This window comes from Myotis lucifugus, unplaced genomic scaffold (assembly GCF_000147115.1).
Source record: "Myotis lucifugus unplaced genomic scaffold, Myoluc2.0 scaffold_219, whole genome shotgun sequence".
Taxonomy (NCBI): domain Eukaryota; kingdom Metazoa; phylum Chordata; class Mammalia; order Chiroptera; family Vespertilionidae; genus Myotis; species Myotis lucifugus.
This window is the reverse complement of record NW_005871267.1, coordinates 449,999-467,893: the sequence shown is the minus strand read 5'-3', so window position 1 is coordinate 467,893 and position 17,895 is coordinate 449,999. Positions and strand designations below refer to the sequence as shown.

Genomic DNA, 17,895 nt, shown 5'->3' with positions numbered 1-17,895 from the left:
TGCAGCTTGCTGGCTCTCTCGCTCTCTCTCCCTCTCTGTCTCACTCTCTTTCTCTCCCTCTGCTATCGGAGCACAATGAAAGCCTGTGTATCGCCGTGACTCCGGGCAGCGGAGCCAGTGTCAGCCAAGCGGCCAACAACAGACGGGAAAGAGAAAGGAAAATACAAGCTACTTTTTTTTTTCTTCTTCCACCGATCAAGCGGAGCAATACCCGAGAGAGAAGAAGCACATTGCTTATTGCGAGTCCAGACCCTCAGATCCGCTGGCCGGGATGGAATGTACAAAAGTGGGCAGCCAAGTGGCCGGACCCGACTCGGTGCGATTTGCTGGAAGTTTGTAAGTTGGACCCTCGTTTGTAAATTACTCTCGCAAGAGTTTGTCTGTCCGGATCCTGTGTTAGAATAGAGCCGGGGGCGAGGAACAGAAGCGTACGCGGGGCGAGGGGGGAGAATGTGTTGAAGGATCTCAGTGGCCGGGACTTCAGACCGCTCGCTCTCCGGTGAGGCTGGGAAACCTAGAGGCATGAGGGCTGCGCCGGGGACCGGATCCGCCGGACAGAACAGCATGGTCTGAAAGTCCAGGGACTGACACTGCGAACCATTGAGAAGCCGGCTCCCTCCTTTGGGAGAAGACACCCCACTGTCCCCCAAAGAGGAGAACACACCGGGGCAAGGGGAAGGGAGGAGGAATGAGAAGCCAAAAGACAGAAGTCTCTCTCGATGTTTGTGCGGTTTGAACATTGACTTCAGGAACCTCCTGAAACAGCACTTTTTTCTTTTTTTTTAACCGGAGGAAAAGTGAAGGCTGCGGGTTGCCCACATGGTGGTCGAAATGCGTTTCTCTGCAGAAACATCCCCTTAACAAATTTGCGGCAACAACTAGGTGAGGGGCAGCCGGGCTCTGGATTCATACCCTTCTCGGTCCCCTCCGCTGCCTCTTCCTGCCTCTGGCCGGGCAATCCCTCAGTTCTTGCTCTATAACCCCCGGCGGTGCGGTGACCAAGTACTTAGGGGCTCTTGTCCGCTTGGTGCGGGGGGACCCCACCGACACCGTCTAACTTGTGCAGAGCTGTCAAATGCCATCAGAGTAAGTCGATCGGGGTTCCTCTCCCACTCATCCTCCGCCACCACCGGCTTCTTCTATTCCTGCTCCTCGTCCTCTTTTTACCAACGCCCCTCCCCCACCCCTTCTCCACTGCTCCCCCCCAAAACCTCGGAAGACCTCTATTCATGTGGCCCTGAGCACTGAGCCCACATTGTCAAGAACAGACTCGCCTGCACTAGCCAGCGGCCGCCTCCTTCCACCCCACCATCCCAGAGGCAGCAATCATTGTGTCCACGAAGATGGGGGACACAGCGCCCCCGCAGGCCCCCACAGGAGGGCTAGGGGCGGCCCCCGGGGCGGGCCTCCTGGGAGGGGGCTCCGTCACCCCAAGAGTGCACAGTGCCATCGTGGAGCGCCTGCGGGCTCGCATCGCCGTCTGCCGCCAGCACCACCTGAGCTGTGAAGGCCGCTATGAACGAGGCCGAGCTGAGAGCTCAGACCGGGAGCGGGAGAGCACCTTGCAGCTCCTGAGCCTCGTCCAGCATGGCCAGGGCGCCAGGAAGACGGGCAAGCACGCCAAGGCCACCGCAGCGGCTGCCACCCCTGCAGCCCCGCCGCCGCCCCCCGCCGCCCCTCCTGCAGCCGCCCAAGCACCAGGGGCCCCACCGCCCCCGCCGGACTATCACCATCACCACCAGCAGCACCTGCTCGGCAGCGGCAATAATGGTGGCGGCGGTGGGATCGAGGGTGAGCAGCAACCCCCAGCGTCCACCCCCGGGGACCAGCGGAACTCGGCCCTGATTGCGGTAAGGCACCTGGTTTTCTCATGATTCTGGCTGTGGTCGTGTGGCCTAGTGGGAGGGGAGAGCTCGCCGTGGCCTGATGCGGAGTGGTGGGCGGTGAGAAGGGCCCAGGTGTCACCTGACAGCCTCGAAGGCCATGGGTGTGCTAGTGTGTGGTTTATCCTCTTACTCAGCAAGTTCTGCGGGTGCGCACGCACGGGTTTTCCTCCACGTGGAGGGTGTTCCTTACGTGGTGAGAAGCCCGAGTGTTCAGAGGCTCCCGGAGGCCACAGCTTGTAGAGGAGGTGGCTACAGCCTGGCAAGATCTGAGCCGCCGAGGAAGGCCAGGTCCCGGGGATGCGCCAGCTTGGGCTAGTCAGCTCTGATTAGGCCCAACAAGCCAGTCTTCAGCCTGAAAACATTGGTCAGTTGAACGGCCCCTTTCCCCTCCTGCCTCTGAGGTGGCCCCTTCCAGAGAACCCAAGAGGTGATCGGCAACAGAGAGGTGCCTGAGGGTCCCCTCAGTACAAAACAGAATGTGGAGGGGACTATCCCAGACCAGCGAGGGAATCGTTTTCAGAGACCTACTCCCTGATTCTCTATAGCCTCCCCCAGCCCTCTCTCCAAGCTGCTTTTCATAGACACCGCCCTCGGCGAGTGACAAATGACCGCGTTCATTAAAGTGGGCAGGCACCGAGGGGCTGTGGACAAGCTGTCATCCTGGGAAGTGGCTTGTCTTCAGCCACTTCTGGCGACAGGGCATCGAACCTGAAAGTTCTGATCAGGTTCCTGGCTGGAAGTTCTTCCCCTGGAAGCACAGATCCACCCAGTCCCAGAGGGAGTATCCCTTGACTCATTGGTTTTTGGATGCCAGTCCTGGTCAGGTGACTGCTTGCCATGTGCAAGCTTCCCCCAAGCTGCTGGGCCACCGGCCTCTGGGGAGAAGGTGGAGCCCTGCCCCATAGCCCTGCAGCCCCGCAGCCCCACCAGCTCCTTCCATCTCTGAGCTCCTGCGTCCTGGGTCTGCTCACAGCACAGCTCCAGTTCGCCCAAGTCAGCCCTAATGAAAGTCAGCAACAGGAAATAGCCAGGCCAGCCGAAAAGTACTCAAAAAGCCCAAAGGAAGGAGGGCGCTACATTGAACTTCTCCAACAGAGTTTGAAAAGGGGCTCTAGGCAGGGGACACCCTACAGACGGGCCCATAGCACGCTTCTCTGTCGCTCCCCCTTATCCCTGTAGGGATGGTTTCCAGAAACTCAGGGGCCTAGGAGGGTGCTCTCCCCCCGGCCACAGGCACACTTTTTGCTTGGGATGCCTAGAACTGCAACTTCCTGGCGCCGACTCCAGATGAAAAATAACTGCTAGCAGTTAAATTGCCCAGTGTTTGCTGCTTTATCCTTGAGCAAAATTGGTTTGTGGGGTTCTGTTAGAGCTTCAAAGACTCATGTCCTCTCCTTGCCACCTGCTCTGTCCCCACCTCTCCCTGGAATTCCCTCTGAGAGCTAGGGGAGTTTGCTTTGTGGAGGAGAGATGCTGAGGTGAGGGGGGCGGGGGTGGGGGGAGAGGCCGAGAAAGTCACTCCAATGGCGAGAAGAATGAGGTTTGTATGCATGTGTGTGTCACCAGCATCTGCAGCCAAAAGTATCTAAATGCCTCGATTGTCCCCAGTAAATTTATAATCTGTCTGCAAGTCTCCCAATAATACGGCTTTGTGTGCTTCCCGGTCTCCTGGTAAGTGTTTCTGGGGATGATACAGGGACCGGGGCGCCCAGCCCTGCTCAGTGGAGAAGACTGACCTCTGTTCTGGGTGCCAAGCCTGGATGTGTCCCTCGCATCCCAGCCTCGGCAAGGAAGGCGGCGCGCCTGCTCATGGCCTTGTTCTTCTGGCTTTTGCTTTTCTCCCACTTGGAAGTAAGATGAGGCTGCCTTTCTTTTTTTCTTTTTTTTCACTTGAGGGTTTTGGGATGCGAAATGAAACCAACTTCAGCAGTGATTGTAACTTCACGATTAGCAATAGCCACGGCGGGAGGAAGTGAGAGCACAGTGTCTGGCCTTTCCCAACTGAAGGCTTTAGTGCTGCAGAAGGCAGGGGTGGCCGCTGTCCCACTCCTGGTCTCAGCGGGAATCCTCCCGTGTGCTCTCTCCTAACCACCAGCCAGTGATGATGAGAGGGGCCGTGTGAGTTAGGGGTCAAAAGAGCAGTTCATTTCTAATAGTTGTTTTTCATTGAAAATGTGTGGCATTGCAAGGGGTAATACTCCCCCCCCCCCACACCCCCCTTTGGTTATTGGAAATTCCCTTCTCCATTTTAGCTTCTAAATTTGGTGCTTTGTTGCTCAGCATGGCACTCAGCGATGGTGATGCAAGTACTGTATTAACCTGATAACATTGTGTGCGAAGGGTCTGGGCGTTTGGGAGCGATTCACCAAGCCCATTAGACCTGTAGGTCTCGCCTCACTCCTGCTCCTCTTATTTTCCAAAACACTATGAATTTAAAGGGGCCTTTTGTGCAGAATAAGTGTCAGAGTGCCTTCTTCATTGTATTGCGGTGGTGTCCGTAACCAGATTTATTTCTGTCTGGGTGTGTTGAATGTATCACTTTAATCATTAATTGGTATCTCATAAGTGGCCATAAACACCCTTTGGAGAAAGGCAGAGAATATTGACCAACTCAAGTCAGATACGCACTGTGTCCTCATCTGAAAGCTCCGTATCCTGCCTACCTGCTAGCACAATGCCTTGTATATAGTCGGTAATATCTGAATGACGGTGAAAGGGGAACTTGTGTTCCACGAGATAGTGTTGACTTTGAGGAGTGTTATACTGCAAGAAATATACAATGTCTGAGTTATTTTAATAGCCTAAGATGCAAGAACAATGCAAGAATAACCTCCAAGCCAGTTCTAATTCTGTCCACATTGACAGCCTAAATCTGCAGCCCTTACTCAGCCAGTTTCTTCATTTAGCTCAAGTACAAGTTCAGGGGAAGCCCCATGGCTGCAGGGACTGCAGGAACAGGGCCTTTTCGAGGGCCCGGATTGTAGGGCTTAAAGAAGATCTGCATTTCTAACCACTGGGAGCAGGCTTTCGGCACTAAATCATTTTCTGGGGAAGTATGTTTGAATCTCTGAATGAACTGTAAAACTGAGTAATTGCTGGTCCAAGGAACAGCACAGTTTGAGCTTCCGTGGTGCATTATCAATCTTTCCCTTTTGCCTGAGACAAGCTCTTTTTCTGTTGCATACGCTGTTGCTAGGATGGAGAGATAAGTGGTTCCAAGTCATCTTTGGCTGTAGAGATTATCTTCTCTCTAATGTAGTGTGGAGGAAAGAAAGCAGATCAGACGAGGGGTCTGCATCCTCGGTTCTGTGCCTGCTTGATCACTACCAGCTGGGTGACCTAGGACAAGCCACTTAACAGTCATCTGTAAAGCAGAGAGAACAATAACACGGCCCTGGGTTGTTAAGGGAAGCCAATGAGTGTGTGTTTCCGAACAGGCTTTGGAAAAATTAAAGCACTGCAGAAATGCAAGGCATTATTGCTAGTATTTCTAATGATAAACTACGAAACAACAGGTCATAATACCAGTTTTTCCAGGGATTCAGAGTATCCTTTCAGCTGAGTGTTTGAAATGGTGAAATGGCTTTTATTGTAAATAGAGGGATTGGTGCTTCAAATACAGTGCTGTCAAGATAAGACGGAGATATCAGTGTGCTTAAGTGTTCCTGAAGGCCCCAGAAAGTCCTAGTTCGCAGGGACTATGCTGCGAAAGTGTTTGGGGCCTCGGAATGCACTCCTCTTACAGGTCCCTGCGTGGACCTGGGCAGCTTGGGAAAGGCGTGTCTAAGGAATATTAGGAAAGTCGTTTGCACACGCAGTATGGGAAAGTTAAATATTTTGTCAACAATAGTCTAAAATGTTAATTGTTAGCTTAAGAAAGTCAAGCAAGTTCAATCATTGCCAGAGTTCCCTGGTTATTTTTGACTGATAATAATCAAGTTTCCAATTGGCAACTCAAAATTTCTACACTGTAAGGAGGGGGCTGAGCACAGGAGCGGTTTATTGGCCAGATGTCGGTTTCCGTGGCTGTCGGTGTGATAAATGTCCTCCCAGGACAGTGATAGGAGTGTTTACATTATTTATGTATGCGGCCATCATTTCCTTAAGAACCGACCTATTTTTGTTCTGTTTTCCAGAACAGAGTAATAAAGGGAGAGTTCTTATCTCTCCAGGACCTTCCTACTACTTCTTTCAAGTAAATACAATTAAAAGATCTCACAAAAGCAAAAGAGTTCAAGTGGAGAGAGAAGTTGGTACAATCCTTTATCCAAAAGTGACAGACAGAAAGCTCGCTTTGACAGCGAAGCGATGTTATGTCAACCAATATGTCTTGCTTGTTTAGGCCGCTGTTTATTGAGAGAAGTCATCCGCTTTCTTTGAAATAAAGTCATCGCCAGGTGATGTCCATCCAATGTTCCTGAGTGTTAAAGTTTGATACTGTATGGCTTCCCTAATACTGTACACCTTTTGGAAGTGCCAAGACAAGCATGGGTTTTCAAATGTTCTGAAACATAGCAATTAAATGTGACTAAACGAGTGGGCATGATTACCTGTTTTTGTTTTTAGTGATGGTGTATGTGTGTTTATCACTGCAATGTAGTCTCAAATATCCTAGAAAGAAATTTGAAAAAATATCCAGTTCTGCTCTGCATAGCAGCTAAACCATCCTGAGTGGCTTCTACTACTTCCTTGGCCTTTAATCTAGTCCCTTACATATGTTCATAGGCGGGGTCATGTTTAAGGAAAATAATTCTAAGTTTTTTTTCTCCATCCTCCATGCTAATTTCCCTCACATTCCGGAGAACAGAAATACAGCAAAAGACATAGTCCCTGCATACTTATAGTCTAGTAGGCTAATCAAGACCATATCAATAAAGTAACAGCAAAATTAGGTAGAATGGACCAAAACTGATATAGACAGTCAGCTGGAGAAAAGAATAAATATTTATTGAGCCCTAGAATGTACAAAGCACTTTTATTACATATTTTATGTAATGCCTTACCAAAAACAAACAAAAACCCAAACAGGTGCATACGCAACATTTGCCCCACTTTAAAATAAGTAAACTGAGGCTTAGGGATGCAGTAAATGGAGGCATTTAATGCATAACTGTTGTAGATCAACGTGTGTTCAGATCCTTACTTCGCACCTACTAGCTATATGAGCCTGGGGAAATAACTTTATTCTTTTGGAGCAGCAGGATCTTCATCTGTAAAATAAAGCTAATATTCTTTGGCAAATCAGTCAGCATAGTGCCTGGCACATAGGTACTCTAAGCATTAGCACTGTTGATAGCCGGTAGGAGAGAGATTCAAATCCAGGCTGGGAGAGCTCTTTGGAGACTGTGGGTCACCACGAGGGCCTATGAGGAGGGAGTGAATGTGGAATGTGGAATGGGGTAGCTGAGAGTGGATAGCCATGAATGTTAGGTGTCTGGGGGCAGAGAAGGAAGCCCGACTCCCCTGTGGTTGGGTTTGAGTCATTCCGGGCATAAGTAGGGTGGATCTTCTTCAGGGAAGGTCAGGAGCTCTGGCAAGAGTACAGTCAGAAGCCCTGGAAAATGGTAGAGCAAGGACGACTCAGAGGAGTCAGCATCTATGAAGCAATAATAATCTTTCATATACTTGAAGACAAGTATTACATTTCCCCTCCAGCCGCCTCTTCTCATAGCATATTGCCTAAGTGTTCTGTATTACCTATCTGCAGGTCCCTTGAGCGGCTTAATGCCTTGCTATTTACACACTTCGCCCATTCACAGTGAGTTATATACAGCATGACATGGCCTTTGGCATCCAAAGGAGATGGTTTTAAAAGCATACTAGCTAGACACAAAAGAGAAACTAAAAGAAGCAGAACCAACTCCTCCTCTCAGACTCAGGAGGCCTTCCAGGGCCAATAAGAATTGCCCTGTGGGTAAGAGTGTGTTCCCTTGATGTGTAAACTGATCTTCCAACAAATGAGTTTGCTTGTTTACTAACTTGGAAAAGGTGATTTCATTAAAAAAAATGTGAGTAGAGATTTATGAAAGGCTGCAAGTCCAGATGGTCTTTGAGATTTCCTTACTTTCTGACTTGCTTTTTAATGCAGGTGTGTTACCAATCGTTTACTTCCCCCAAAGTTTACTGGAATATTAGAAGGTACCACATGGAATAGATGGCAGAGGGGAAAAGCCAACAGTTCCTTTGCTCTCTGATTCAAGGCATGATGCTGGGATGCTGACCAGAGCTAGTGGGCTATCTACCTACGGCTGCCAGCTTCCACCCTTTCCTGCACAATCTAAGGAAGAGATGCGAAAGAACAAAAGCTGTTTCATTTCCTCTAGAAGGAAGTGAGAAGTTCGCCCATGCTCCACAAGGCTGGAAGAAGGCTACAGTCAGGCCCCACCACAACCAACTGTCAAATGAATGGCTATGAAAATGGGCAAACAACAGAATGTACATGCGCTACACTCTTCATGGTTTTAGTGAAGGTTCTGACATTTCATATCAAGATTGTGGATATGAATGCTTTTAAAGTTTGGAGAAATTTTTTGTTTATTCATTAAAGAATTATGTATCTGTAGCTCTTCTATGCCATGAGAATTAATGTATCCATGATGAGTAATTTGATGTAGCCTTTCCCCTCTTAGTATTGACAGTCTAAAAACAGAGTGGGCGGGGTTGGAAACAGAAGTGTTAAAGATGGCTGTTTAAGGAGGCAAGGCAGCATAGCAGTGAAGAGCCTGGGGTCAGGGGTGAACGCTGCCACTTAATAGCTATGTCATCGTGGTTAAGTTAGCTAACCTCTTCTGCCTCGGTTTCCTCACTTGTAAAATGGAATAACAGTAATAGAACTAACTATTTAGGGTCATTGAGTAAGTGAGGTAACTGCCTGTCACCTGGTAGAGGCTCAGTAAATTTTAGCTGTTTTTATTGATCTGACATGTGACATACTCAAGTCAGATTCGTGCTTTTCCCAGCCATGGATTCCACCTCCAGAACGTGTCAGGGGCACCCAGTAGAAGGACATGGCTTTTCTCTTTAATATTTACTTAAAATGGCTAGTGAGGGATATCATAGTATCCAGTTTCCCTGAGTAGTTTAATATGGAGATGTCATCTGGGCTAGGTTTACATGTCCCTGGAATGGGTTAAATAGTGTCCTTCTTGAGAAAAGAGTCCATTAATATTTCTTCAAATCCTGGGATTCTAGGAGTCCTCTTCCGGAATTGGGCCAGAGTGAGTGTTTATTTGACTTTTCACTTCTTCGAGAATAGAGGCTGGGTTTCCATTCATTTGCCCGGCGAGTGTGGCATGTGGGCTTTGTGGGTAAATGAGAAATTTAAACCATCTATTGAGAGTTTGGAATCATTAGAACTGAATAGCCCAAATTTACCATTTAACTGAATTATTAATTCAGACTGATGAATAATTCTTAAGTGAATCTGGTCACAGAATGACAAAGAGTTAGACGTTCCCAGCTGTGGAGCTTTAAATTTATGCTCTTGAAAGCCAGACCCCGGCTCAAGTTGCTGAAGAATCAATGAGCTCACTGCAAAGAGCTGCAAGTGAATGGGCAATGCAAGTTCGCCCTCTTCCCCAGGAGCGGGTTGAAAGTGTTATGCCTCGCTGTGGTTCCCAGCTTGGGCTCCCACCTTTGCTCAGTGCCCCCTAAAATGTGACTTTCCGTGGGAAACACGTGGAAAATTGGCCAAGGCTTCCTTCCAAGCAAGTTTTAGTGATGATCAATCTAAACCCAAAACACAATGCTTTTATGAAGAAGAGACAGGATTAGAGTAAGAATAATCTTGTTGGGTGGGTGGTGTTTGGGCAAGGATGCACGTGTTGGTTCTGACTCTGAGCAAAGGATGGAGTCAGAATTTTGTTTGTTTGTTTGTTTATTCCCCATCATTTAGACTTGCAACCCCCCCACCCCCCGCCTCCTTGGGAGGGATAATATTCTTAGAAAAGGTAGCGTCAAGCTCATGCTGGGTTTGGTTTGATTTGGTTTGTATTGTTTTTACAATGTTCCACGAGTCATTATGACATTATGACAGGTTCATACATTAATCCGGAATCATTAACACTGTTGTTTAAAAAGCTCTCTTTTGTCAGAAATGTGGCTGAGTTATATTTGTGGATCTTTTCCAACCCACTAATAACTCACCCACATGAAGCCCCACAGACTTCATTGTACAACAGACTTGTTTTCAGGTAATTGTGATGGATTTGAATAGAAAGTTAATTACACGTTTGAGGGTTTTTTTGTTTTGTTTTCAGAAAATGTACTTAAGGCGAAAGTTTGCTGCAACTGCTAATAACTTACCAGGAGTCTACTGGAGACACAGTGTAATCTCTTAGAATCATGGTAACCAGGGTGCAAAGAAGTGGCTGAGTTGAATACAGTTTGTACCTTACTGCGTCTTTGGAATGACGATCGCCAGGCTTAAGTATACATTGCTCATTTCGGGAGGTCTCTGAAGTCTGAATTATGTAAAAACAAAACCATTCTCCGGCTGAGAAGCTGGGGTGACTGCGTGTTTTGTTGTCGTTCACCTAAGTGGACTGATACTCGCTAACCCGGCTAAGGCTTGCACGTTGGATTGCCACACTGCATCGTGTCATCTCAGGCTGCAAAAAGTATGTGCTAGTGGCTTATCCCATCGGCTTGTTTCACAGACGTGTGAAGAACACGTGCAAAGTACAGACGTAAGAATAGACAGGAAAGAGCAGCGGTCCTCCTGACAAGCAACCGGTGGGGGCTTTGGTTCAGCCGGGGTTGCGCCCAAGTCCTGTAGCCTTTGCACTAGGAGAGCTTCCTTTTCTCGCTGAGACTCTTTGCGTGTGGATCTGTTCACAGGCGCGGGCCCCCGGAAAGAGCTTCTGAGCTATCTTTGTGCTAAATTAAACATTAGTTTGCTCCTTGGGAACCTGATCTTCCATAGACGAGGCAACAATATCTTTCTGAGAGAGCTTGCAGCGACGCATTTCCCGCAGGAAGAGACCACTCAGGAGCCTTCCCACCTCTCCTGTCTGCTTAGCTGGGGTGAGTGTGTTGCCTGGGAGGTGCTTTGTCTAACCAGGTCCAGAAGCCCTTTACGTAATGCTGGAGGGCCTGTGCCCCCTGAGCATATAATATGTGGACATGGTCAGAACAGCACAAGATCATGGAAGGGTGAATGCACCACCCATGGGCAGACATGCCGTTGGCGCACTGCCTCCCAGGTTCTGCACCCACAGCAATCAAAGGGAGCATGTTGCAAAATAGAGGCCATCTGATTTCTACCCCTTTTCGTTTCCATCCTGCCCATCCCCCAGGAAGCTAGTTCATATTGATCTAAGAATAAGACACTGTCAGTGGATAGAATTGCATGAGCCCTTAGAGAGAAAACAGACCGAACTCTTTCTCGTAGATGACAAAACTAAAGCCCACTTCAAAGAAAGCGTTCCACGATCCCACTGCAGTAGAAATAGATCTAGAACTCAAGTTTTCTGACAACAGGTTCTAGAAAGTAGTCCTTTAATTAAGGACTTTTTATAAACCTATAAAAAGAACATTAAGGGCAACTTGGAATTTTTATTAAAGTTTTGCTAGGAGACAGAGCATGGAGTGGAAAGCCTATGGGAGGCTGTTTTGTGAATGGTCACGATGTTGCCTTCCATCCCTTTGCAATGGGACTTTGCCACTTCTCCCAGCAATAAGTGGACGCCATTTCCCCCCTTCAGTCTTAAGTGACCCCGTGATTTGTTTGAACCAAGAGTATCTGACAGAAGTGAAACTGTCCTAATTCTGAGGATGGGCTTTAGGAGGCTCTCTGGGACTTAAAATTTGTTAAGAGGGTAAACCTATGTTAAGTGTTCTTACCACATAATCATAATAGCAGGAGAAGACTTTGGAAGGCAGTGGATATGTGTATGGTCTTGATGGTGGCGATGGTTTCATAGGCACGTACTCATCCCCAAATTTACAGAATTGTATATGTTAAATGTGTACAGCGTTTTATATGTCAATCACACCCAAATAAAGTGATTTAAAAACAACAAAACAAGCCCTCTTGGAACACTGACACCACCATGGAAAGAAGCTGGTCCAGCTGATGGGAGGATGAGCATCCACATGCAGAGGACTAAGGTGCCCCTGCCTTGAACCAGCACCAACTGTGAACACAAGAGTGAGGCCATCTGAGACCAGCCAGCTCCCTGACTCAATGCAGCCATCTGAGTGAGTGAGCCCGGGAGAAATCAGCTGAGGGTTAACTACCCAGCCAACCTAGAGAATCATGGGGAACATGGCATCCCTGTTTGAAGCCACGAAGTTTTGGGGTAATTTGTAACTTCGCAAGGGTTAACTGGATCAGACCCAGAAAACCTCAGCATGGAAGATGATTCCACCTCTTTAGGTGTGTCACCCCAAGACTGGTTACTTAACACATTGCGGACCAGTAGTTTTATTGCTAGCTTTACCCAGTGGCCAGATAAGTTTCTATTTGAGTACAAAAAAACGTTTTAGATAAATGTTAAAGGCACGCTTTAAAATTAAATACCCATTGCATTTTAAAGTTATTTAGTACATGTTCTTACAAGCTAATATCTTGTGGAAGTATGATACTTTGCAAAACACTGCGTAATATGAAGCGAGAATTCTCGTGATCCGTCCGCAATCTTTGAGACTCATTTTCTGCTTTTGGTGATAATAGAACTATCTCAAAAGGTTGCAACGGTTAAATGAGATAATGCAGAAAGAACCTAGCCTGCTGGAACTTAAGCTACATTAGTTTCTTTGTCTCTTTTCACTGTATTATAATTCAAGCCCCACCCCTTTTGTCATCCCACATTCACTTCATGGCATCAGTATTCTCCTAGGCTTCCCCAGGTCACTGTTTCCTCCAAATAACAATTTGCTTTTTCCCTCCTGAATGGTGGCCTGGTGCTGTCATTCCTCCTAACTACTACATTTCCAGCATTCTGGTTACGCTCCAGGGAACACATCTGCCTTCGGTAGCCTCCTCTTAAAGCAGAAAAGGGTTAACCTCATAAAGATGTCACTCCCCTTGTACTGTTATGCTGCCCTTGGGAGAGTCAAGCAGCATAGCAAATATATATGGGCAATGTAATTGCATTCGATCTTCGAGGTCACAGAAGACTTTGCTAGCTAGCACAGCAGGCAGGGGGGAAAGTAAGCATATTCTTGATTCAGGCATAAACACTTGAATTCCAGTGTTTCTAAACTCAAATTACTCTCAATCCCCCATTTTTCTCCATCTTACACCTCACAATGAATGAATAAGCCAGGAGGAAGTGATACTCTATTATACTTACTATCCTCATTAGTGATAGGGTGAAAGAATACTGGCCTGGGAATTCAGCGTTGAAGGTCCTAGTGCTCCCACTATACTAACTAGTAGGGCAAGTTAGTCGAGGCCTTTTACCTTCCTGGTCCTTACTTTTCTTCTTGGAAAAGCAAGGGGCGCTGGGTGTGTGGTTGGGATCGCCTCTGTGGCCCCTTTTGAGCTGACAAACCTTGAATAAGTTCCCTGATCTTTTGCTTTTCAAATTTCAGTCTCTTCTCAAATATATCTGTTAGGAAGAATCCAAAGAAGGAAAGGTGCCCAGGGTGGTAATGCTTTGTTTTTAAAAGCAAGCGAAGAGAATCTGAAGTCATTTTGGGAGCAAGCTCCGCGAAGGGAAAACCCCACAGCCATGCCAATTACCTAACACTCTTCCTAGAAATAACGAACTTGCCGCTCCATGTCTGACCCTGCGTGTTGGGGTTTAGGGTGCTACCCTGAGAAACACAGTTGTAGGACTAGAGTTTGATCCATCAAATTTATTTTTTTAGAGGGAACAGTGATTCCTCCCCCCAGATTCTCCCAACTGCACTGGTGACATTTCCGTGGATAAAGCAATTCCCAATAGTTACATGGACTACAAAATGTAAAACGGGAAGGAAAATATTCTTGTGGCGCTTTCCTTCCTCAGGAATTGACTAGTGTTTCCACTCTATGCATCAGTCTCTCCATCTGTTTGTCTCTTCTGTCTTTCTTTCACATACACATAACAATCGCAAAGTGCTGGTTAATGGATGGGATTGTACATGTGTCACCACTTCATGTTAAAAAGATGTGTCTGCTTTAAAGGGAACTACAAATGAGAGTCACTGAGAAATTAGCCTGGAGGAGGGGAATTCAATCCACTGCCTCCTTTTTTTTCTTTTCCTTATCACTAAAACCCTAAGCAGAGAGAGTAATCACCTATTTCCCAAGGGCAGCTCTAAGCCCTTAAAACTCAGATCTGTTTAGGGACTTAATAAAACTGGGCAGGTTGGGGGGCCGGGGGTGGGCGGGAGGAATGCACAGGAGCTGCTCCAAACAAACCAACAAAGGAAAATTTACCCAAACAAATATGAAATCTAGCTCATTTCTTTGAGAGCACAGGCCCCTTCCTCCATAGCCCTTGACTTCTTCGGAGCACCGCTCTGCAAATTGCATCTCAGGACTCCTCCATGCTTCCCGGTCTGTGGCTCACATCTTCGGCTCCAGTGCATTTTCTCTCAGAAAGCAAGATGTCACTAGCAGGTAGCCAGAAGGGTCATTTGGTTGTGGTTGTTTTATTTTGTTTCAAAGGGTAGACACACTCAGCTTTATTATCTGTTAGATTAGAGCCATAGAGGTGGTGACATTTTTTTTTTCTGTAACTTCTCAATTCTTTAGCTTTTCCTCTGTTAAGATTTTTTTTTTTGGATTTTTAGATGAAAATATCTTGGTATTACACTATACAACATGGCTTTTTCTTTTTTAAAATACTAAGATACAGGAAGTCACATTTTCTTTCTTTTCGGATGGATTGGGTCTTACTTTTGCTTAAAAAATATGCCTTGAATCCCCATCTCTCTCTCTCTCTCTCTTCTCTCTCTCTCTCTCTCTCTCTCTCTCTCTCTCTCTCTCTATCTCTCTCTCTCTCTCTCTCTCTCACACACACACACACACACACACACACACGCCCTTTGTTTACCATGACTATTTTTAGTATATGTAGACTAAAAATCACACACTGATTACATAGGTGACTTTGCAGAGAAAATAAAAATGAGGAACTGCATTAAAAAGTATAGTATCAGTTTTAAAGGAAATTGCTGCAGAAAACAAGAGTATGCCAAATTGCAGAAACTAGGAAAAAGATCACTAGATCATTATGGTAAGTGGAGTGAAGGAGACCAAGCTTTATTGCTAACTACCAGGGTGACCTTGGGGTTAGTCACTCCTCCTTTGCTTCTGTACCCTCACAGGGCTGGATTCCTCAGCACTTTGCTTGACTAGGTTATTCTTGTCACACAGGATTCAGTTCAATTATCACCTCCTTGGAGAGACCTCCCTGGCTACCCTAACTAATGCCCACACACATGATGGATCTCTCTTCCTCTCTCCTCTTCCCCATCACTTTATCCAGTTATAGAGGTCTTATTGTCTTCATAACTTTTATCACTATCTGAACTTAGGTCCATTCCTTACTTATTTGTGCATTTCCTATTTTCCCCACTGGATGTAAGCTCCGTGAGACCAGGAACCTCCTAGTTTTGTTCACCATCTACATCCCCAGCCCCCAGCTGTTTCTGGAATATTTTGGATCCACAATAAATATTTATTGAGTGAATGACCAGATCTGTAGTATTTAAACCAGAGCTGCCTATGAGTCTTCCAGGACTGGAGGTAGGAGAGAGAGGTGGAATAACATGTGGTAGGCAACCTAGGTCCCCACCTCCTATTTAATTAGGAGAATATATATATATATATATATATATATATATTCTCCTAAATTTCTAATCACACTAAAGCATATATAACTTTAAATATAAACACTAGTTTTTAATCACATGAAGGCACATACATGTGTGTGTGTGTGTGTGTGTGTATATGCAGATCTAGATATGCCTCATGTAATTGAAAACATGGTTGCAGTGCTACAACCCCCTTTGAAAGCTACAGGGGCATGGTGATCTCATAAGATTCTTCCCAGATTGAACCTCTATAGCCCCATTCCTCATGAGTAGAAAACACTGGTGCAAGGAAAAGGATGATGGAAGAGAGGTTATGTATATTGAGTGCCTATTGTACGCCCAGGCCCTGTGTTAGGCCCTTGAACCACACAGGAGAGACAAAGTCCTTATTTAATGGAGTTTACATTTCAGTGAGGGGTGGGGGGAGGACAGAGAGTAAACAAATACATGAAGGAGGTAAATTCAACTCCTGATACAATAATGCTCCGCCCTTTATTCCATAATGTGGCTGACTGGAGATTGACTTGGGTCAATGAAAAGGAAGCAAAGCTGGGAAACACCCTGGGAAGTGGAAAGTGATGACCATAAACAAATGGCTCCCCTGGAAGATGCCCTCCTTGGCCAGTGCCTGCCGCAAGCCTGGACAGCTGCCTGCGCAGTGGCCTTCCCGGACCAGGCTGTGTGCTGCTTGGGGCCGTCGGAGCAAAATTCTGCTTCTGAAGCTTCTGCACAGGAGGGGGGTCGTGTCAGCATCCTCTGTGCCTTGGAGCTGTAGTAATCACTTTGTTAGAAGTCACTGAGGTTTGAGAATTAAAGAGAAACTGCTGAAAGGCACGTTTTGAGGAAAAGAAGGATATCATCTCTCTCTAGCAATAGAAACAGAAAAGAAAGGGTCAGGAAATTAGCATCCGCGCCATAAGGAGGCAGAGGCTTAGCAGGCCCTCGGGAGGCAGTAGAAACAGTACCTGGCATTTGCAAGTCAGTAATATCTTCTCAGATAGACACAACCCGTAGAGTCCTCACAGAAACCCCGTGCTATAAATAAGGCAAGTGTAGCTTTTTAAAATTTTACAAATAGGAAACAGACTCTGAGAAGTTGGGAAATGCTAATAATATCTTACTTTTGGATAGCCAATTTGCAGTTTATTGAATGTGCACACACAGACGACCTCGCTTTGTTCTCTGGGATATCATCACACCAGTTTTAGGGCTTGAACTGGCCCGTGCTACCTTCACTAGTGAGCAGCACTCCACCCTCTGACCCCTGAGCCTGTGCAGGGTGCACAGTGGGCAAAGTTGAGTCGCTGGGCCACAAATTCATCACTGAATTTGCATCGAAGATGAGGCCATTGAATGTCTTGAGCTTCCCCAAGCACACCCACACATACTTTGAAGCAATGACTCGCCTAGAAAGAATGGCAATCATGAATGGAACGAGGATGTCAGACAACCAGGGCACATCAAGTCTAGAATAAGGGAGGCTGGGGGAAAAAAAGAGTCTTGTTATTTTTCTTTTTAAAAAAATGTATTAATTGGTAAGAATGCAAGGTGAGGTGAGAAAAGTTCTTTTTAATTTATGAAAGCCCACACTTGGCTCTCTATTTGAGTCTAGTGAATCAACTCGAAGGCCTGGGGAGAGAAGGCTAAAGGTTTTTATGAAGAGAAACTTGATCTTGAATCAGGGAAGCAGATTCATCTCTGACACCAAGATGGGTCTAAGTTTTTCTCCTTGCTGTTGCTTATTTTGGAATGAATATCATAGACGGAGCTTAAGGGAGAGACCTGCAGCCCTTTGCTGAGAAGTGATTTTGAATCCACTCTGATCCAAGTTAAATATCGTTTTTATGCTGACAGGCCTTTCTTTTCTCATCTGGAGAAAATGCAGGAGTTCAGTAGTGATGGGATTTTGCTTCAAGGTAGAGATGTGCCTTATTTATCTTTGTATTTTCTGGGCATACAACACTGTCAGACCCCTAGTAAGTAAGCATTTGGTAAATGTTTGTTGAAATTAAACTGCGGGCGGAGAGCATGTTTTTGTAAAGGGCCCCAACCTTTTATATTTCTGTGACTAAATGTATCATACACCAAATATGAAACACTGATCTTCCAGGTACCCTTTTGGGTCAACGGATTTTTTTAAATCACATGTATTAAGTCTTCAACATACCAGGCACTCTTCTAAGTCTTTTTTGAATATTAACTCATGTTTCTTTACAATTACACAGTGAAGTAGTTATTCCCATTTGACAGATGAGGA

The 17,895-nt window shown here is 46.3% G+C and overlaps 1 protein-coding gene across 1 annotated transcript in view; it reads left to right on the top strand.

The window, feature by feature from the left end:
• Positions 1-17,895, top strand: part of MAML2 (mastermind like transcriptional coactivator 2) — a 355,155-nt gene continuing 337,260 nt past the window's right edge. The window contains exon 1 of the mRNA XM_006098085.3: positions 1-1,850. Coding sequence (XP_006098147.1) covers positions 1,344-1,850 — 507 coding nt within the window. The 5' untranslated portion in view covers positions 1-1,343. The remainder of the gene's footprint in view (positions 1,851-17,895) is intronic.